A 21774-nucleotide genomic window follows, 5' to 3' on the forward strand; every position below is an offset into this window, starting at 1 on the left:
TATATACACACACAGCCAGACATATATATATATAATAACAATTGGTAACAATTTCAACAAAATAATCTGGTAACATTCAAATCCATGACAAAGACGTAACACAAGAGTAGGGGTCATCATTTGGCCCGCGGGCCTAGGTCCGAGCTCGGCCCTGCCCGACCCCTTGGGAGGGCATGGGCTCCATTTTTTGGGTCAGCCCAACCAAAAGCCAGACACCTCAGGCCAATTTTGGCTCAGCCCGAGCCCGACCCAAGCCCGACATTATTTATTTATATATATATATATAATATGTATATATTTATATTTATATTTATATAAAATATGTATGTATGTATATATATAATACACACACATACGCACTGTCTGTGTATATGTATATATGTATGTGTATTATATATATATATATATATATATATATGTGTATATATATACACAGACAATGCATATGTATATATTTATATGTGTGTATATGTATATGTGTGTATATACATATATACATATATATATATATATGTATATATACACACAGATAGTGCATATGTATATATATAAATGTGTGTGTGTGTGTATATATATATGTGTATATATATACACAGACAGTGCATATGTATATATATATATGTGTGTGTCTGTGTATATGTATATATGTATGTGTATTATATATATATATATATATATATATATAAGTGCATTATATTATATATATAGATATATGTAAGTGTATTATATATATATATATATATATATATAATACATAGACAGTGCATATGTATATATATATGTGTGTGTATGTATATGTGTGTATATATATATATATATATGTATATATATACACAGACAGTGCATATGTGAGTGTGTGTGTATATATGTGTGTGTATATGTGTGTGTGTCTGTGTGTGTATATATATATATATATATATATGTATATATATATATACATATATATAATATATATCTGTATATATAACTTATGGACTTTTAGAATTTTTTATTTAAGGGGGTAATAGGTTGGAGTAAAACTTCTCATTACTTTTTATTACCCAGGTCCCCCACTAGTAAACTTTATGTGTAAAAATGTAAAAAATAAGCTCAATTACTAAAATTTATTATAGGAGTAAAAGCTATACTGACATAACAAACACAAGTAAACTTAAAATTTAATTACCCTTGTAACTATTACACCCCATTACGCTCGTACCAACATGTTTAATTAATTATTATTAGTTAATTATTAGTTAATTATTAATTAATTAATTAATTAATTATTAATTAATTATTAGTTAGTAGTCAATAGGACTTAGGAGACTTTAACTATAAAAACCAACATGTTCAATGTTTTCATTATCAATCAATTAATCAAAACATAAACCGAGATTTCTATCTTAAACCCGAGAGTTTTCTCTCAAACAATCTTATTTTTAATTGTGTTAAGAACAGGGTATTCATCATTGGGTCCTAACTCCTAATCAAACAAAAGATCTTTGTGGATAGAATTTGTGGAGTGGCTACCTTCTATAGATCAATAATGGTTATCAAATCCAAAAAAAAACACTGGTAGACAGACTGAACGTATGTCATTGGGATGGTTGAAGGGTATTAATAGTGATGTGGTTGAACAAGTGAAGCTAGCAGTCACTGCAAAATCCCCTGCACAGGAGAATGCCAAGATTTGAAGCGAGGAACTTTCCATGTATGAACGATCCATCATCCATGCCTACTTTTTATATCGAAAATCGACTTTCAATCAGTTACATACACAACAGACTTCATTCTCATATATATCCTTGAGACCTTTTCCCCTACGAAGCGTGAGAGTAAGGCAGGGGAGTAAGGCAGGGGAGGCAGCAAGTTGCTACATGGTTGAAAGAGGTACATCCCTATGTACTGACCATTAGCAAATAAAATTAAATCTACTTGTCTTCGTCCATATTGTTGTTCTTCGTTCATAGCACCCATAAGATTTTGTTCACAATTAGTAGTACTACTCCATATTTGAAAATCTGAGCACAACAAGATCATCATCAACAGTACTGTGTATTCTTTTACATGCGAAAAGCATATGAATGCTTTTACAAAGAAACAAATCAAATGTTAATCTACTCTCTCAAAGAGTACTTTGGCAATGTGGACATTCACGGTCTCAGGGTCGACAAAGGCAGTATAGTAGAATCTCTTTGCGACTGCGAGAAACGTTTTCTTGATATCAGAGTCGATACCATCTGAGGAATTCGTCAGCACCAACTGCACTAGTCTTTGCATGTCATGCTCCAGTTCTCTGTTGTTTTGGAGCTCATGATGACCAAGACTATAGCAAACTTTGTTGGTGAGGCTGAAGAGTTGTTCATAGTTAGTATGTCCCATAAAGAGCTTCTCAGCGATCTTATGATCCGCCATGAGATTTATAGTTTGTATCACTAACTCTGCTTCTCCCAGCCATCTATCTCCTTCTTCTTGCCACTTTAGCAGCCACATTTTCCACTGTATAAACCCACATTACACATTTTATTGTTCAGAATTACTACTTTTTTTTTACTATATATATATATATAGACACACACATTCACTAATTCTCAAAACTAGAACTCACAGAGTTGTGTAAATGGCGAGTAATGTCGTGATCATATGCCGCGAATGCATCCTGTGAAAACTGATCGATGGTTGCAAGTAGCATCTGAATAAGTTCTTGGGTTGTACCAATCTTATCTAACTTTCTGCATAGAAACATTAAAAGAAAAAATAAATAACTTGAGAATTTGAATTCAAATGGTATGAAAATTGTATCAGTACCTTCCATTTATGTAGCCTCCCATAGGACTTGCACGTATCGAAAATTCAGTTGTGAAGGCTATCCTCTGCTCTGTGGAATTCCCAACCTCATTGAAATAAGATACTATAATTTCCAGCAAGATCGCAGTCTTAGCCCAGGCGAGGCGCTCCATCGACCTTTCTGGCTCAAATATACTGGCAGCAGCCATAAAATATGCACGGAGAAGGCATTCTCTGCTTATCCCAAAGTCTCTTGGTTTACATTCTTCATACCACCTGTGCAACCATATATCGCATAAATAAGGGAACATATAATCATAGTCTCATAGATATATCTTAAAAGTTGAAAGTTTCTTACTTTTGTATACGGCCCCATTCGGTTCGATGCAATGCTTGGCAATAATTGTAATCGAGCTTTGCTAGCTCTAGATACACATTGTTGTTAACGTAGGGCATCCTGAAATGATAAAATTTAGAGTTAATGCTTCAAAATTATCATCAACATTGGTTTAAATTTCATTGAAAAATATATACTTTTGATCACCTGTAAAGGGCCTTGTCAAGCCATACATCATCTTCGCCGCCGTAGTGTTGAATGAAGAATCTTGCCTCCACTCTAGGCAAGGATGCATACCACGGAACATCCAATGCGAACCCCACCTTCAATCACGCATAAATGGATAAATGTATGTTTGGGACTTGTGAAAGTGTTGCATTTCTGTTTTTTCAAGAGATTAAGCTTGGCTCTCTATCAAGATATCAAAATACATACCTCCCCTGGCAGATCCTTAGTTATGATCCACTTATCTAGGAGCTTATTAGCAGATCGTTTTTCTCCCAGGAATTTTTCTGTGAACTGCTTGGCCTCATCAAGAATCTTTTCTTCAGGAAACATCAACTGAGAAGCCCTGTACAGGTTATACATTACAGTGACTGTCGGATGCGATTGGCCTTCATAGCATATAAACTCGCATCCCTTCTTAAACTGCCTAAATGCATCTGCATATATAATACAGCCATATATTTTAGATCACCTAATGTTATTTGAACATACATACACACACAAGCATCATGCATAATTGCATACCAGGGTGAACTTCATAGCCGTGCAATCTAAGCAACCTGAATCCCATGGCTGTATCGTCAACATCATGAACCCGTGAATTTCTTGTGCAGAAGATCCCATCTTTAGTCCAATACCTGAACAAAGAGTCTTCATGTAATTATATGCATCTGGGAAACATAATAATTTACCAACAAAATTTGTCCTTACCTGTAAACATAGCTCATACATTCTCTAATCTCTGGCTGAAAAAATCTTGAGATTCCCAAGCGTTGTAGGCGATCAACCGCCCAATTGTGCTCAAACAAGTCGTAGGGGTAAACCGTTGGGGCTAAACAGTATTAGAGAATTTACACACCAAACACAAAACATTAGATAAGTAAGTAGTAACTGAAAAATATATACATTTGACACTTTAATTACCTCCACCATTGAATCTCTGGACCACATAATTTAGATATCTCAAGCAGTTTTCGTCCTTAGTGTTGATGAATGCCATGGCAGTGGAGGATGGGGAGAACAAGAGTGAACCATCTTGACATTGTAGTTTTAGAAGCTTTGTCCAATCCAGGTCTGGTATTGCTTCCAAGCTATGGAGCAGTGTCGTGGGCACATTGTGCAATATGTCTTTTGGTATCCTATCCCACAACAAAAATCATTTAAAGATGCATAGCAGAACACTTATATACGCGCGTGTGTGTTAAGAAATAGTTAGGAATTTACCTTTTGAGTTTCAGGTCTCTCTGGACGTAGATAGCTTGCAAGAATGGCGAATCATCAGGAACATCGATGCCTAATCTTCGAGCCATGTCAAGCAACACAGGGAAACCAAATTCAAAGCCAACAAGCATGTGCTCGGAATCGTCTTTTTCTAGCATGCTTATATTTTCTTTCAAAAAGGAGATTCCTATTATCCAAATAATATAAAAGAAATCAACAGATCATTATTCAGCTTTCAAAACCATGAAACCATCACAGTCAAGTTGGCTATGGCTGAAATGTAATACCTCTTTCGCATTTATCAGGGTGAACATTCCATGACTTGAGAGCAACAACACAAGCTAATGTATTGATTATTCGATCAAATGCTAAAAATACGCGACTGTCACCCCATGACCCGTCCGGTAGCTGATTCTCAGCAATCCAGAGCAGGCTAGATGGGAATTGAGGAGCACCATTGTTGTGAATGTCTTGTATGAGTGCAACCCAAGCAGTGTCATAAGCTGAAATGCTAATCTCTCCATCCTCCATTGAGCTCAACATGGACTTAATGATGTCAACATGTTCTTTAATCTGATTTCAAATTTTTCACAAAATAATTCACACCATAACCATGATCAAAACTCAGATTTTTCGCAATATAGGAGGCAAAGAAAAAATTTTTAAAAAAAAAAGAAAAGAATTTTGTCTATATCACCTTGACCACTTCCTCTTCCTTGTCGTCATCCTTCACAATCTCTGGCACACTGTATTCCTGTTTGGCATATAAGTCGTCTGTAAAAATAAGTATTATTAGTATACGTCCAAAATCCACCATAAACTCGCTATCATACCTGGAAGATAGATGACAAGACTAAACTGAGAATAAATGCCACTATGAAGAAATTTCATATGATCTAATAAAACCAGACCTCAAATCGCAGCACCCACCCTACAAAACGCAAACCCAGAAGAGACCCCGCAACAGAATCCGACCAAACACTACCCCTAACACTCCGACTTCTCCTCATTTTTTACCGTTCAAAATCAACATTTTCCCCAAATTTCTTTCTTTCTTTCTTTCTTCTCACACCCTCTCACTACAAGACGCAGATGTTGATCAACTTTCTTCCTGGGCTTGCTTGTCTAACAGAATAACAGATCATTGGCTGATCCATTATGTAAAAAATACCCCGACTTAGGTTGACTTCGCATTGACCGTGCGTTATTTTAGAGCTGGGCTCATAACACCCCATATCAATGGTCTTTGAAAACAGAGTATCTGTGCCGCAACAGAATGACGGCCCTAGTAAGCTAGTTGACGCCGGCATTAATAGATCATGGACCAGGCTTAGGCCTACGGGTCAAATGGTGACCTCTATCGTTTGATAGACAATTTTATCAATAATGCATATATGCTAGTAGATATACTGGTAGCAGATATGTTGTCTGAATGGTATATATTGACGCATCAGCATACCTGGAGTGTGAGTCTTGCTTACAGCATTTCTTCCCTGTTGAATGTCAAAGTGAAGTCGTTTCTTCTTAGCACCGTGGCCACTTAGACCTACAACATTTTAAGGCAGTTGAAACAGTTGATAGTTAGATGCTTTTACTTCAAAAATACATGTCATCATCATTATTTGTTAGAAAGCACTTAAACAAAAATACTACATGAAATAAGGGGAAAAAGTTCGAATCCTTCCTCACACTAAAGATAATAATAATGAATTTTCAAAAATTAATATTAGATTGCCGCCTTCTTTCATACAGAACAAGAAAAAGGAATCTATTTGATATCAAAAACAGGAAGAGGAATGTTGAAATCCCTCTTATCAGTTCATTTTGGACAAATCGGGCCCACGCAACATTGTTTTTTTGGGGTCGTTTCAGTTAATGGTATTTGAGTTTAGAAAAGACCTCGTAGATGTGTATGAAGAGTTGGGCTTACTTATAACCACTCGACTAAATTATATCAGACAGATATGAGATTTAAGTACTCTTGACAAAGATTCATCATTTGATATGAAAACATAGGAAAAATAAGGAGAGAAAGGATTATCAACTTACAATGGAGACGCGCCACCGGGGCATCGAGGAAGAAGGAAGAAGATTTTGGAATGGTGCAGTGGAGAGGGGAAGGGAAGACGTGGGTTGTTTGAGAGGAGTACATGATCACCTTTTTCATTAACAAACTATGCATATGCTCTAACTTGCGACCAAGCTTTGATATATATACATAGATACATATGTATGCGTGTAGAAATTTCAACTTGGTGTCATATATTATATGATATGTTTACAGGAATATATGTAGGGGCGGAACCACCGTTGGGAGGCTGCCCCTTAAAAAAAATTAATAATAAAAATATGACAATTTGGTAAAAATAATTATAAACGTTTTATCAAATTTATAAATATGACTTTTTTTCTTTTAATATTAACAAGTAATATATATATATATATATATATATATAATATATATATATATATATACCTAAAAAAAATTTAATAATAAAATTTTGGAAAATTAAGGATAAGTCTCTCATTGGAAAGTTTTGTTCCAATAAGGACACTCTTAAAAATCTTATTTCATAAAGTACATATAGTTTGAACTAATATTCCAAGAAGGACAAAAAGTCAAAATATATAGTTTTATTGTCTAAAATACCATTATCTTCATCATCAAACATGACACATGCCTCCTGCACATGATTCATCTTGTACTTCCGCTGGAAGCTTTGTCTTCGCTGCCGGAAGCTTCGTCTCCGCCTGTTATGGTTTATTCGAGAGTTCTATGGCATTTTTTAGTGATTTTTCAACTGAATTTTTGTTGTGTTCGAACTAGATCTATTCATACTCATCACGAGACTTGTAGATATTGTTGGTTTCCTTCGATCTGTCATCACATCATTATTTTTGATAGTTTTTGTGGTGATTTTCGTGGTTTTTTGGTTCTGATGTGAGATCTGTAGACTGCAGATGATATGTTATCTATTTCGATTAATTTGATATCTGTCATAATGTTATCTGTCTTGTTAAAATGTTATTTGTCCTTAATGAAATGTTATCTATTTGAAGTTCCAAAAAGAGCAAAACCGATAACATATCATAACAGATCCAAAATAGATATAATATCTGCAGATTCATATTCGATTTTAGAATAATATTGACATATACAAAACATATAAAATATTGACAGATACAAAACAAATATAATATCTACAAATTCATATCCGATTTCAAATGGAAAAAGAGAGTTCGAAAAAGCAATAAACCTCAAAAGTGATGCGCCTTGGTCTGCGGAGTTAATTAGAGGTGTTGATGGTCGTCGACTTTGGTCGTATTGGCCGGATCTAGCTCTTTTTCAAATGGTGACCGTGATTTCATGAAGCTTTTTCGGTGACTCAAGTGATTTTCTACTATTGGTGATGACTGGGCTTTGATCGGGTTGACGTAGAGCTTCATTTCGGTAGTTCGTTTGTCAAAAGTGATGACCGGATGACCAACTTCCGATATGATGGCGCAAGGAAGAAGAAATGAAGGGAGGGTATTTTGGTAAATTATTAGGTTTTGTCTTTTTTTCTAAAGTTTTTTTTAAACTGTCTTTGTTGGAATACAACTTTTAAATTTTATTCTTATGGATAAAAATCCCTAAAATTTTTTGCCAATAAATTTATTATACAATATTATCAAAACATGATAACTCGATAAAAACAATTGTAAAAGTTATATCAAATTTATAGATATAGTTTTTTGCTTTTATATAGGCCCCGTTTGGAGGAGCATTTTTTGTAGCATTTATACTACTTGCTAGTATAAATGCTACTGCCTTACCAAACGAGTTTTTTTGACACGTAATCCGAGACATTTTTACTCAGCATTTTATGCTACTTTTGACATGCTACTTGTATGAAGTATTTTAGTAGCATTTCACCGTCAAAAATCAATATTATCCCCATTAATTTTTTTATTCCATTTATACCCTCACTTCATGTGTTATTATAAATTAATTAAAAAGTAAATAAATTTATTGATATTATAAAATATTTATCATTTAATATATGCTACTCAGTAAAAATGTTACCAGCAAAAGTTCAACCAAACATCACACAACATTCGAGCAGCATTTCTGCTACTAAAATTCTCCAACATTTCTGCTACCACCATTTCCACTAGTATATCTGCTATTTTCAAAATGTCTTACCAAACTAAGCCATATTTTAATGTTAACAAATAATATATATAGAATCCCAAAAAAAAAGAATTGGTGAGCCCCTGTATATACCTGATTTGTTGGCATTTGGGTTCCATTTGTTACTAGTCCTTTTCATACCAGACAGTAATATTGAAGACTTTTCAATTGAAAGTACGAATAAATTTCACAATCACCAAATATTTTAGATTCATTCATGCATGCATTTGCAGAGTTTCACTTTCAACATTGCCCGCCATCATTAGTACCTTTAGTCTAGTCTAGGGGTTGAATAATATTCATATGCGTAAATATATAATACTCCTCTCCTTGACTAAAAGAAAAGCCAAAGGAATATTGATGTGAGCATTAGTCTTTTTTAAATTAAATTGCCGGGTGACGAGAGAATGACCCAAGTTCAATCATTCACGTCAATACACTGTGGGAAAAAAATTTATGTTCTAATGTTTGGTATACAGAATTCTTTTTTAGGAATGAGAATGAGAATGAGAATGAAAGGTTGAATGATCAACTTACCCTTTAATTGTAAGCTTATATTGTATAATAAAATATATTTATTTCATCATCATATAGTCTAATTTTATAGATATTAAAATGCAATATGATTAAATTTTATTTATTAAATTAAAAATATGATTTTCACATTTATATTATATTATTTTTATAATCTATTCCAATATTTATAATATTATGATTGTAATTATCAAATTAAAATCTAATAATTATTACATTATCATTATTTAATTATTATAATATAAGTATATTATAAGTAACAAGTTGTGTTGATAGAAGGATATTATTATATTACAAGTTGGACAGCTCACGCAAAGCTCAACTGCTCAAATATAAAATATCACTACTTCTTGTTGTAGGACTCCACCACCTTGAAATTTAGAGGAAACATTTACTATCGGTTACATTAAAGTCACGTTTGGTTGAGTCGTTCACCATGAATGAAATAATGGGGAATCACCATTCCTACTCCCACCATTTATCGTTCTGTGTGGACCTTATAGAGCCATATGTAGACGTAATAGGCACCTGTGGTTTTTTATGAGGAAAATGTATACTTGAGTTTAATGGGACTTGGGAGTGCAATATGGTTAAGATGGGTGTAAGAAAAATGAATGTTGAATAGTTTGGCTGGCAAGACCATCAGCTACTCTGATGAGAAGACTGTCATAATTCCTGTATTTACCTAGAAGGAATCCCTGTCTCCGTCTCTTCTTTGTATTTGCCTGAATGCTTCCCTGACGTTTTCTAATGGAATTTTCCTTTCAAAAAAAAAAAAGTTTGGATGGATGGAAAGGACTAGTGGAGGAGTAGATGCTCCATTTCATACTTCTCCTATTCAGGGACGCCAGAGCTAGAAATTAGTTGTTCAACCATGACGTCAACGTAAGACTAATTGAATACGTTTAGATAAAACATTGCGGTTTAAAGTTTAGGGAAAACAAAGTGTTTGATAAGTTTGAACACAACTCTTTTATATAGTAGAGAGCTCTTTTAAGTATAAAATCGTATAGGTCTTGAGTCCCAAAGTAAACAATATATCTACAAGTTATTTGTGTTGAATTTTTTTACATGGTATCGGAACAAGAACATAAAGTAAGAATGCATATGTATCCATGATTAAAAATTCTATATTTGAGTTGGATTTTCTTATATGGTATCGAAGCAGGATCCAACTTGATATTGAGTACACTTAATTACCTCCCACGTCTCTAATGGCGTGATAGTGACCAACCCACGCGTACGTGATGATTCGATGGGTTCATGGATTAGCCAACCCAGGAACATGTTCCACCTGATGGGCTTTCGGATTGTTCAACCAATAAGTAAGGATAAAAAGAAGTCTCACATTGAAAAGTTGAGAGAAAATAAGATGTTTTATAAATTAAGATTCAGCTTCACTCAGTAGTTGATATGTCCCTTTTGAGGACAAAATAATGTCGGTCTTGAGACGCAAAACAACTGACACCACCTCTCCAATTTTTTAAGAGGAGATGACTAGATAATCAACTTTCTACTTTAATTTATTGTCTCGAGACCCAACAAAATCAAATTAGAGACAATTTTATAAATAAACGTACGTCGTCCACCATTATGACTGTTAATTATTTTTCTTATATATAAATAAACGTGTGCCCACAGTCATGACTAATTCTGACACTCTGATTTTAAAACATGCACGCACTCATCAGCAATTTAACTTGTTCTGGTTTAGTCAAGATCGCCCAACTTTATACTTTGATTAATTGTCTCACCACCCAATCCAATTAGTCATATTTTATAAATAAACCCCGTCCACACATTATGACTACAATTCTTACTTATATTTATTTGAAAGACACTCATTAGTGATTTTATTTATCCTGGTTTGGTGGGACTAATAGTTCCATGTGGCAAAATCATGCACGGTTTGATAAGTTCAATGAATGGACCCTCTCTGTAGAAAATATAAAATTCTGGCAGGTGGACAAGTTTGTCCCAAACTGGTCTCATGCGCTGACAAGTCACATCCTAATTACACCCAAATCATTAATTAAAATGATAAACAATTAAAGATCTTGTGTATAATGTTAATGATAAGGCTCAAATCCAACTCCCGTTTAAAAAAAGAAGTCACATCTTAGCCATTGCTGTCAGCAATTATAATTTTTTTTGTATGACAAACAAAGAGACAAAAAACACCAACTACAAACTACACAATGTCAGATCAAAACAATGATCCGGGGGATCGCATCCACTATATAGTTAATATTGCAACTCTGGAAGTCGGTGACTGGGAATGCTATCTGAAAGTCTCAAGGTAGCGGCTCAAGATCTTCAACAGTCTGCTTTGATTTTTATTGTCTCTCCAGTCATTCCAATTAGTCACATTTTTATAAACAAACGTCGTCCATCAACGTTATGTCTATAATTCTTACTTTATTCTATCTCAAGACGCTCATGAGTCATTTAATTTCTCCTGGTTTAGTACGACTAATAGTGAGGGTTGTAATACAACCATCATCATATGTTAGGTGAGCGGGACTTTATGCGCTGCCCCCGATTTTTTTCTTTTTGGTTTTATATATTCACTAATTAACATTATGATACGATGACAATTGTTTTTTTTTTTTAATTATTACACAATAAACGGATTGGATTAAGAATTCGATCAATTCATTTTTAATTTTTTCCATCTTATGAAAAACTACCTCTTTGTGATTAATCTTTTTTTGGGCTAAGAGAACATGTATGATGTATTATCATCATTTGTAAGGTCATTCATCATTTGGGCTTACTTATTCAGTGGGGTTTGTAGTTTATTAATGTATTGTTCTACGTTTATATTATGTAAATATTCTTTTATTGTGCTAAGAGGACATGTATGATCATCATTAATTAAGTCATTCATCTTTTGGACTTATGTAGTTGAGTCTGTAATTTATTAATGTATGGTTTTAAGTTCAGATTATGTAATGAGAACCGCGAGTAACTCAGATAACACTTATGTGTGTGGTATCTCATAAAGATCTCGTGTTCGAGCCTCCTCTATCCCCTCACCCAATAATTAAAAAAAGTTCAATAACTAATTTTATATTAGGCTAAGGGCACATGTATTGAGTGTCCCACTTAATACAATTTATATATAAATATAATTTATTATTTTTTTTAAAAAGTTATCATGAAATTTTTTAAAGCCACCTTGTTGGAAAATCATGCACGGTTTGACCCCAATAATTAAAAAAAGTTCAATAACTAATTTTATATTAGGCTAAGGGCACATGTATTGAGTGTCCCACTTAATACAATTTATATATAAATATAATTTATTATTTTTTTAAAAAAGTTATCATGAAATTTTTTAAAGCCACCTTGTTGGAAAATCATGCACGGTTTGACTAGTTTAATGAATGGACCCTCTCTATTGAAAACAAAAATAAAATAAAATAAAAAATTCTCCAATCGACAGTTTTTCAATAAATACCGCAATGATTCAAAATATTTTCTTTTAGACATCAACACTAACGGTCAATTTACGGGTCAATCTAGTTTTTTTTTTTTTTTAAATTGGTAAAATAATAATTGCTGTTTTCAGAGTAATGTTCACATCATTTTCCGATGATCTAGTACCCACGATTTGTGTCGGGACTGATACATTAGAGCATGTAATGCCCGGTCAATATCATATCTTACCTACTTACCCCTGGCTGTTGGCAATTGACTCAGTGGAAAAGACGAGACTGAGTCTCAATCTATGGACCCGTTTGGACAACAATTTTAAGCAGCATTGCTACTACTCTATAGTATAAATGCTGGTTGTTTGCCAAACAACAATTCGTGGGCACATAATCCGAGAGTTTTTTTTACAGCATTTTATACTACTTTGCAAATGCTACTTCTAACAAGCATTTGTTTGACTTTCATTCTCTTTTTTATCCCCATTAATGATCGTCATTCCAATTCTACCCCTCATATTATGGAATAGTTTTATTAAAATATTTTTTCATTTAATAAATAAATTAATTAATTGTTATTAAAAATTTAATTAATTAATTTATTATTTATTAGTGTCTTTAATTTATGTCAAATATACCCTTATTTGACCTAAGTTATGAACTCGATTCTCACCTCCAATTACCGTCTTGCTCGTACTGAATAAATAAATTAAATTGCTACAGTTATCGTCTTGCTCGTCCTTATCATTTAATAAATAAATAAATTAAATTAAATTAAATTGGTAATTGATTAATTATATTATTTAATTATTTGTATGTTTGGATACAACGTATACAACTAAAATATATAATACCCTTGCACGTAATTTATCCCAATATGCTACACAACACAAATGTTAACAGTAAAAGTTCAACCAAACACATACCCAGCATTCAAGCAGCATATCTGCTACTAAAATTGTCTAGCATTTCTGCTACCACCATTTCTGCTAGCATATCTACTACTTTACAAATGCTCTACCAAACTATCCCTATGTTTGAGTTTAAAACACAAAAAAGAAACGGGAAATCATTAGAAAGGGATGTAATCTCAAACTATTTTCGTAAATCGTTGAACGATATCTTGGGAGATTACAACCTTAAATAAATAGAAAACTGAATCCGTAATAAATAAGAAAATAGAAACAAAGGAAATCACAAAAATTAGAAGTATTCAATAAAACATAAGTCGCTGAAATTTATTTGGAAAAAAAATTTGTATATGAAACATCACATTAGAACGTACACTTTCATATCATCTTCTACTTCAAGCCCCTCTCTATTTAAAACTAACATCTCTCTTCTCTACCTCACGCCTCTCTCCCTCTTCAATATTAGATTCTCACTCTTCCTCTCTAAGATTCGACCCTCTCTTCAATCTTTCTTTTATGTCACATTGGGCAAAGCTAAACGGGGATCCGGAGGCAAATTTTTATAGGGTTATCTATTAATTATATATTTGAAAGTATAAAAAAAAATATTAAAATCAAAATTTTATAAAATATGATAAGTAATAATTGTCACATGTCATCTTGTTTCAATCATGATTTTTCATAATGATGGACGTTTAAATTGAATATTTGAGGAGGTCTTTTATATAAATTATCTTATAAATAAGGTTATTAAAAACAATTTGAGATAGTTTCGCCCCTGGCAGCGGTTAAAGATGAATTTGAGTCAAATTTGATGTGTTTGACGTTGCCTTTTCATCCAATATGTTGAATGACTTGTTTGGATGAAAAGTATTAGATGATCCATTTTTCAAAGTTCTCTTTTCTTCCGCAATGATTTTTAACTTTAAGACTAATTGCCACAATGAGGTTTGAATGTAAACGTTTTTCAACAATGTCCACCATCTTTACTATAACTTAAGATGACAAGATTTTCAGATTGTTTATACCTATAACCTTGCTAGGACAAATAGAGAACAACATCATTTCGCATACATTGTTATAATAAGGATTCAAATGGTCTAATTTGTCATGGTTGGTCAATTTACGGAATCTACAAGTCAATCTGCTAGCTACTTCTTTCAAACCAAAATGTTTACCTAGCTTCCTAAGGATATACGGGTCGGATTTGGAGGCTCCACAATTTCCTAGAGTTTACAATTCACATGTAATTATAGAGAAAAAGTCAGATAAGTATTAAAAATGAAAAAATGAAAGTGTGGTGTGACGTTGTACACTTTTCAAACTATTTGATTAAAATTGTCGACTCGATTATTTTAAACGAATTGCAGATCCTCAAATCTCAACCGGATATATTGTTCCATCATGCACAGATGAGAATTTTAGTGAATGGATTTTGCACTTTAAACTTGTTTACATCGACTTGAAGGGAGACTACTGTATTTGTATACTCTCTGTGTAGCAAGTTTGTTTCTTGCATCCAAAATCACACCTTTCTTCTGGGAATTATGGCACCACTGGTTGTCTCCCTCACCATCTCACACTTTGTTATACAGACTGGTTCAACAGCCTTACACTACTCAGCTCTGCCTGAAACCAGAACAAAACATTGTCATTCATCAAGACCATTTGCATCGATCAACTCCAATTCGCTACAAATGAATCAACGGCCCTTGACTGACTACCGTCCGGCGATCTGGAATCCGGAGCTAATCGACTCCTTGAACACTCCCTACAGCGTATAAATAATCACCAGATTCATCTGACTATGTATATATATTGGTAAGATAAAAATTCATATATGTTCTCTTTGTTGCAGTATCAATCACATGGAACCCAGCTGGACAAGTTGAGGCAAGATGCCAAGAGATTGCTTGCGTCCACCTCTGATCCTTGTCTCCTCTTGAATCATGTTGAGTCGATGCAGCGATTAGGAATCGCTTACCATTTTCAAGAAGAAATCGACTACTTGCTTAATACTCGTATTCAGCCGTACTCTCCTGATGATCATGATCTCCACACAACTGCATTGAGGTTCCGCATCCTACGAGACAACAATTTCCCCATTAGCTCAGGTGATTAACCTGTTCTATGTTCTAATTTATTTGTCTTTTTTTTTTATTTTTTTTATAGATCAGATATATTATTAAAGAAGGCTTTATGCAAGCCTAAGCAAGAAAATGCCAAGGAAGCCCCAAGGCAAACAATTTGTCTTGTTAATTATACTGATTAAGTTACTATACAAATTAAGCAGATGTGTTTGGAAAGTTCATGAGCAGAGAAGGGAAATTCCTGGACAGTTTGAGCAGAGATGTGAAAGGACTATTGAGTTTGTATGAAGCTTCATTCTTGGGAGTGGATGGAGAAGTTATTTTAGATGAAGCCAAAGAGTTCAGTAGCAAGAACTTAAGAGCCTTACTGGGGAGATTGGAGAGTACGAGTATCGATGTTGCGGAACAAGTGAAGCAGTCGCTACAAATTCCTCTGTTTTGGAGGATGCCAAGAGTGGAAGCAAGGAATTTCATTGATTTCTACCAAAAGAAAGACGTGAAGAGCTCGACTTTGCTTGAGCTTGCCAAGTTAGATTTCAATCTAGTCCAGTCTACATATCAACAGGAGCTGAAAGAGCTATCAAAGTGGTGGGAAAACTTGGGATTCAAACAAAAGTTAAGCTTTACGAGGGATCGATTGATGCAGAGCTACTTCTCGACGACAGGGATTACTTTCAAGCCCCAGTTTTCCAAAGCCAGAATAGCAGCAACAAAGTTTATTAACATTGTTAATACCATTGATGACATACATGATTATTATGGATCACAAGATGATCTCAAACTCTTTGATAGCGCTGTTAAGAGGTAATATTGTTCAAAATAACTCATAGGTATCAGTTGATCCAATTAGTTGAGTGCTATTGATCGAACGTTTCCTTTTTTGATTGAATTTGCAGATGGGATTTGGCTGCCATGGAAGAACTTCCGGATTACATGAAGATATGCTATTTTGCGATGTACAATCTCGTTAACGAGCTGGCCTATGATGTTTTAATCAATCAAGGCATTGATGTTTTGCCCTGTCTTAGGGAAGCGGTAATTACGATAATTTTCATCATGTTAATTATATACTTGATGGTGTGTTTGACCATGTGTTTGCACCTTTCAAACTCTCAAAATGCACTGCTTTTGGGTTGAACTCACCGCACTGCGATGAGTTCGAAGCTGAGGCTGTAGGGAGCTGCTCCCACTCCAAACGTAATGCTATTGACCGCATTTTCGATATTAAAACACGAGATTTTTTCCAATTTTGTTCTCAATCAATTTTATTATTTTAATTATATTCTTACGAAAATAAATTGATTTGAATGAAAGATATCTAATTTTATCCTCATTTTGACAAAGTATTCTTAGTGACGTGTCAAAAACACTTTTTGTCACCGCAATTCACCTCACTAGAGTTTCAAAACTCGCCTGACCTCAATATAGGAGGTCAAAACACAACTTGTTCCCAAACAGTCTATGTTAAACTATTGGTAACCAAGACCTTGTGGATGCAGTGGACAAAGTTCTGCGGAGCAGCTTTTGTAGAATCTCAATGGTGCTACACTGGGTATACACCAAGCATGGACGACTACCTGAAAAATTGTTGGATTTCAATAGGTGTTCATGGAAGCTTAAACTTCGCTCGAGCGCACCAGCAAGGATCAAGATCCCCCATAGCTAATACACCACTCCACTGCTTGGAAGATCCGCTACTCTACTGGTCGTCCGTCATTTGTCGTTTGAATAACGATTTGGCAACTTTCCAGGTACAAATTATTTACTCTATTTCCTTTATGTATCACTAAATGGTCTCTGTAACTTGCACCATTTTTGTACTTTTGTTCTCTGCGCAGCATGAGAGCAAGACAGGGGAGGTGGTAAGTTTTGTCAAGTGTTATATGGTTGAAAAAGGTGTATCGCAAGAGCAAGCATGTGATGAGATAAGGGAGTTGATAAAGCATGCATGGAAGATGTTGAATACAGAGAGAAGGAGAAGTGATCTTCCACCATTAATGGTGGAAATGTGTATGGACACACCAAAGCTTTCCCAATGCCTCTACCAGCATGGTGATGGTTTCGGGGTAGCCATCGATTTGACCAAAGATGTCATGTCCTCCTTGATCTTTCGCCAAATCCCTATTTAGTGACCATTAGCAAATAAGTCGTTTGGATTTCGATCTTTTGGCAATATGTGTGGGAAAGATTCCAATAAATTAAGTCAAACTGATGGAATATGTCTGGCAAGTTTTGTATTTTTTGGGACTTGTGGGTGTTGGTACTTGTATGATATCAATTCCATTAAGCTTCATTTTACTTTTTGTTTGGTCTTCAATATTGGACGAAAAACAAAAATGTAGTGTGATCGGCTCACCTCCTAAACTATTGTATTCAAATTATATATTATACAATTTTAAACGAATTGTAGAACCGAGATCCATTCAAAAATGGTCAATTATAGATGATATATCTCAACAATATCATTTGGGCCCATAGCAATAGTTAGAATTTCTTGGGTAGATGAACCCACCAAAGGGCATATATACTAATTAAGTCCATAAAAAAGGCCCATTTAAGATGACCCAACATATCTTGATTAAAATGCATGCATGTGCACAAATAACCTTTTTGAGCAAATCATATGCAAATAATTAATTAATCAAAGTTGATAATCATCTTCCACTTAACAACTTAAAAGGCTTTGTTTGGCCCTTTTATTTTATTTTTTCTTTATTTTATTTTCCTTTTCCTTTTGCTTTAAGTAATGCTATAGATATTTAATTAGTACTCTCTTTCCCTTTCTTTTTCTAGTTTTCTCATATATTATTTTCTTTTTATAAGTAAAAAATAAGGGGAAAAAAGAAGAAGAGGCGAAATATATTTATGTCATGCCGCGTAATGTAGATTAGATAGATAGATAGATTGATCGAGTTTCAAGCTAACGTGAAGGGGAAAAAAAGAGCTAAAAATCTAGGAAGAAAAATTAAGGTGGGCCTTAATCATATAAGGGGGGAGACAAAAGAAAGTTCTCTTGGTGTAACTTTTGTTTGGGCATATTAATATTTCATTACAGAACCCAAAGCTGTCAAAAACGTGTAAGCAAACAGAATCCAAAGTGCCTTATCATAGGTTGCAAATGATTTGCACATTAGGGCAAATGCATATATGTGCATTGAAGCGTTCGAAAAATAATTATTATGTCATTAGATATGGTAATCATATTTATGCATGAAAATTGTTGAAAATGAGAGTTAATTAAGGTAAGGAATTTCTGTATTCAGATATATATATATATATTAAGCAATATATGCATGTAAATGTGCATTTTGATAATAGGAATGATGAAACAAAGCCATATATATATATAAGGCTTCTCAGGTAAGGGATCCATCTAACACCATTCATGTGTGGGCCCCATCACATGTGGGGGCACACTTACACATAACGAATGGTGTTAGATGGATCCCTCATTTTAAAGAAAATGAGGGATCCCTCACTTAAGAATTTTCATATATATATATTAGCACCCGGCTTAAGTGGGCAAAGCCACAATGGGGCTTGATGGTGTTGAGCGAGGTACCAAGTAATAATGGCCGGGGCCAAGTCGTCTCTTATCTCACATAGTCTAGGGAAATATGTATAGTACATAATATAAAATATCAAACTATTAATTAACAAGCGTCTTTTCTGAGCTCAAACTCGTATGGGTTATAGTTAGCCCAGGAAGACAAAGTGTTACTAATGTGGATGGTTGTGCTGTTACATATATACATATATAGATATGTTTTGAGAAGATACATATGCCTATACAAAAAGTTAGAGAAGCTTCCTCGATATGCGCACGCCTGGGAGTGCGGTTGCATTACTTGTTCCTCTACTTTAGGCTTTATTATCTTTTTCTTTTCCAACTTGGAGTTTCTGTAACCAATAAAGCTCTCGTAGTTGTATATGGTGGCGCCACCATCTTTTCTCTTCCTCTAGCTTCCTCTCTCGTCGTCTCTGCATGGATCCAATCTCGTATATCTCAACTTCCTCACTCAAAAGTGGCTTCTGTACTTTCTATTGTTGGGTACCCCGTACCCTTGAATTGACCTCCACTTTTCCCAAACACTATGTAGGGAAATTGTAAGCTAGGTATTAATTTTTCATTCTGTTAAAACTCTTACAATCAGCTTCCTCTTCCAATTTGGGTAAATACATAGAAGAACCGAACAACATTAATAGAACTGCATGGCACCAAAAAAATAAGTAAGTGTTTGCCCTAATGATGGTCTATTCCTTAAAACTTGAATCAGGAAAAGATCTCAAGTTTGAATCCATTTTCACTTTATGGTTTTCACATCAACAACAGAATATTACGGGGTGCTAGCTGCATACTGCAGTCCCATGTGTAGGTGTCAAAAATGGTATGGCCCCACCTGATCACATAACGACAAGACGAGCTGGATTATCTAGGCCCACAGGTTAACTATCACAGTTAGGCCCAAACATAAAAGCCTATCTTTGGGTCCATATGCAATCTTTACATCATTGCTAAGTGATATAAACAGTATTCTGACACCAAAACTGTCATATTCTCTGACACTTGCCTACCGGATATTTATAGCTTTATAGACTGGTCACTTTATTATGATCCTTCCTTAGGAAGATGGAACTAGGTGTCAAAGCATCCGCAGGTGTTGGCGACTCGGTACAGTCGCCAGAACATAGTAATGGCGACGGCACATATAAGCACAAATACTCATACTACCTCACTCATAAAGCAATCCTTATCAGTCTAATCTACAGCCGATATTTATAGGTGTGATTGGCTCACATCCTTAGGTATGACTTTCTTTCATATACGTATCTATTCATTAAATACCGCCTACAATTCTTCCATACTTTCATCGACACCTGTCTTGATCATGACACATTGTTACTTTATCGCTTACCCTGACACAACCGGGATAGTAGACTTTTTATACACCTCTTTCATACAAGTTGGTCCAATGGTATAACTGGAATGTACACACAATTCCCGAGGTCGATCCTTGTTCTCTATAAATACCCCCCTCTTTTCGTATGCGGGGGATCGAGCATTTTTCGGAACAAACTAGACAATACAAAAAAAACATTTTCTACCAACTCCACAGAATACCCATTCAGACAAAACACCTAAGACTATAGCTGGTCTTCCATCTCCGACAAGTACTAACTTGATCGTCGGAGCCTCCACGACCGGCACCCCCCAAGCCGGTTAGGGAGCTTTCACGGTTTGCCTTGTTGTGAAACTTGCAGGATCCAAAGCTGCAAACGAACCCCACAGGAAGAAAAGTTGACCTTTTAACGATTGTAGAAATCTTCTCCTACACCATGTAGGTGGTTTGCGCTACCCTAAACCCAACTAACTTGTCGAGGGTTTGTGCATGTCTAGCCTGACCTTAGTTTGGACTAGTGGACTATCCAAAGGGCACGTACATGAGTTGTTCTCGGTTGTCAAAAAAAAAGAGTCATGTCCACCATCCAACCATTGATAAAAATCTATGAAATACTTTATGTGCGCGCATGTCTGACAGCTCGAGTTTAGGTCCATATCGAATGTTCAAAGATAAACTTATATAGTGTCATTCTCTGTTGCCAAAAAAATATATCAATTTAAAAATGACTACTAGATGATTTGACGCTTGTTAATTTTGAAATTTTTTAGTGGGAGAAAAGGAATTAAATGGTCAAGGAGGCATGATAGTAGTTTGTCCACAACATACAATGCCATAGAGAGGAATAAGAAGAGGAGAAGAGTAGTAAAGAAGAAAAAAGAGAGAGTGCATGAAAGATAGATACTCTTTGTCGGTTACCTCTATGTCTCTAGCTATCTCGTTCTCTTGTTCTTATAATTCAAGAAAAAGGAGTCCATCGATCATAATTACAATCACAGTCTTCTTTCTTTATTTTTGTTGTTTGCATGCATGGATTCATAGCTTTATAAATCTTTTTCTTTAGTCTCTTTATTTCACGATGCAATATTACTTCTGTCTCCAAGTATTTATGGACAGGAATATAACTAACTTGAACCATAACTAACTAACTTAAAAGAAACAGTTAGGAAAAGCTAACTGCC

The 21774-nt window shown here is 34.6% G+C and overlaps 2 protein-coding genes across 2 annotated transcripts; one reads left to right on the forward strand and one right to left on the reverse strand.

Moving 5' to 3' along the window:
• Positions 1–1668: 1668 nt before the first annotated feature.
• On the reverse strand, positions 1669–6746 carry LOC119990080 ((-)-kolavenyl diphosphate synthase TPS14, chloroplastic-like). Its single transcript, XM_038835901.1, has 14 exons — positions 6599–6746; positions 6009–6095; positions 5247–5323; positions 4837–5122; positions 4553–4736; positions 4253–4467; positions 4040–4160; positions 3854–3966; positions 3539–3765; positions 3311–3426; positions 3125–3223; positions 2788–3042; positions 2588–2711; positions 1669–2478 (listed from the first exon to the last, which is right to left on the reverse strand). Exons 1-14 carry the CDS (start codon positions 6729–6731, stop codon positions 2092–2094), a joined length of 2424 nt encoding a protein of 807 aa, XP_038691829.1. The 5' UTR covers positions 6732–6746; the 3' UTR covers positions 1669–2091.
• Positions 6747–15015: 8269 nt separating this feature from the next.
• LOC119988436 (probable terpene synthase 9) lies at positions 15016–18096 on the forward strand. The gene is made up of 6 exons (XM_038833475.1): positions 15016–15380; positions 15461–15716; positions 15896–16496; positions 16589–16727; positions 17192–17443; positions 17531–18096. The coding sequence occupies exons 1-6, from the start codon at positions 15150–15152 to the stop codon at positions 17819–17821; spliced, it is 1770 nt and encodes a 589-aa protein (XP_038689403.1). The 5' UTR covers positions 15016–15149; the 3' UTR covers positions 17822–18096.
• Positions 18097–21774: the final 3678 nt, after the last annotated feature.

The sequence above is a fragment of the Tripterygium wilfordii genome, chromosome 21, assembly GCF_013401445.1.
Source record: "Tripterygium wilfordii isolate XIE 37 chromosome 21, ASM1340144v1, whole genome shotgun sequence".
Lineage (NCBI taxonomy): Eukaryota > Viridiplantae > Streptophyta > Magnoliopsida > Celastrales > Celastraceae > Tripterygium > Tripterygium wilfordii.

Bases quoted from the DNA above. Each gene is read 5' to 3' on its own strand.
- LOC119990080 (XM_038835901.1), bottom strand. From the start codon at position 6,731: ATGCATAGTTTGTTAATGAAAAAGGTGATCATGTACTCCTCTCAAACA. The intron at 5,324-6,008 runs GTATGCTGATGC...TTATTTTTACAG, and splicing joins AAGCAAGACTCACACTCCAG to ACGACTTATATGCCAAACAG. The intron at 2,479-2,587 runs GTGAGTTCTAGT...GGGTTTATACAG, and splicing joins CTCGCCATTTACACAACTCT to TGGAAAATGTGGCTGCTAAA.
- LOC119988436 (XM_038833475.1), top strand. From the start codon at position 15,150: ATGGCACCACTGGTTGTCTCCCTCACCATCTCACACTTTGTTATACAG. The intron at 15,381-15,460 runs GTATAAATAATC...TCTTTGTTGCAG, and splicing joins CCTTGAACACTCCCTACAGC to TATCAATCACATGGAACCCA. The intron at 16,728-17,191 runs GTAATTACGATA...TTGTGGATGCAG, and splicing joins TGCCCTGTCTTAGGGAAGCG to TGGACAAAGTTCTGCGGAGC.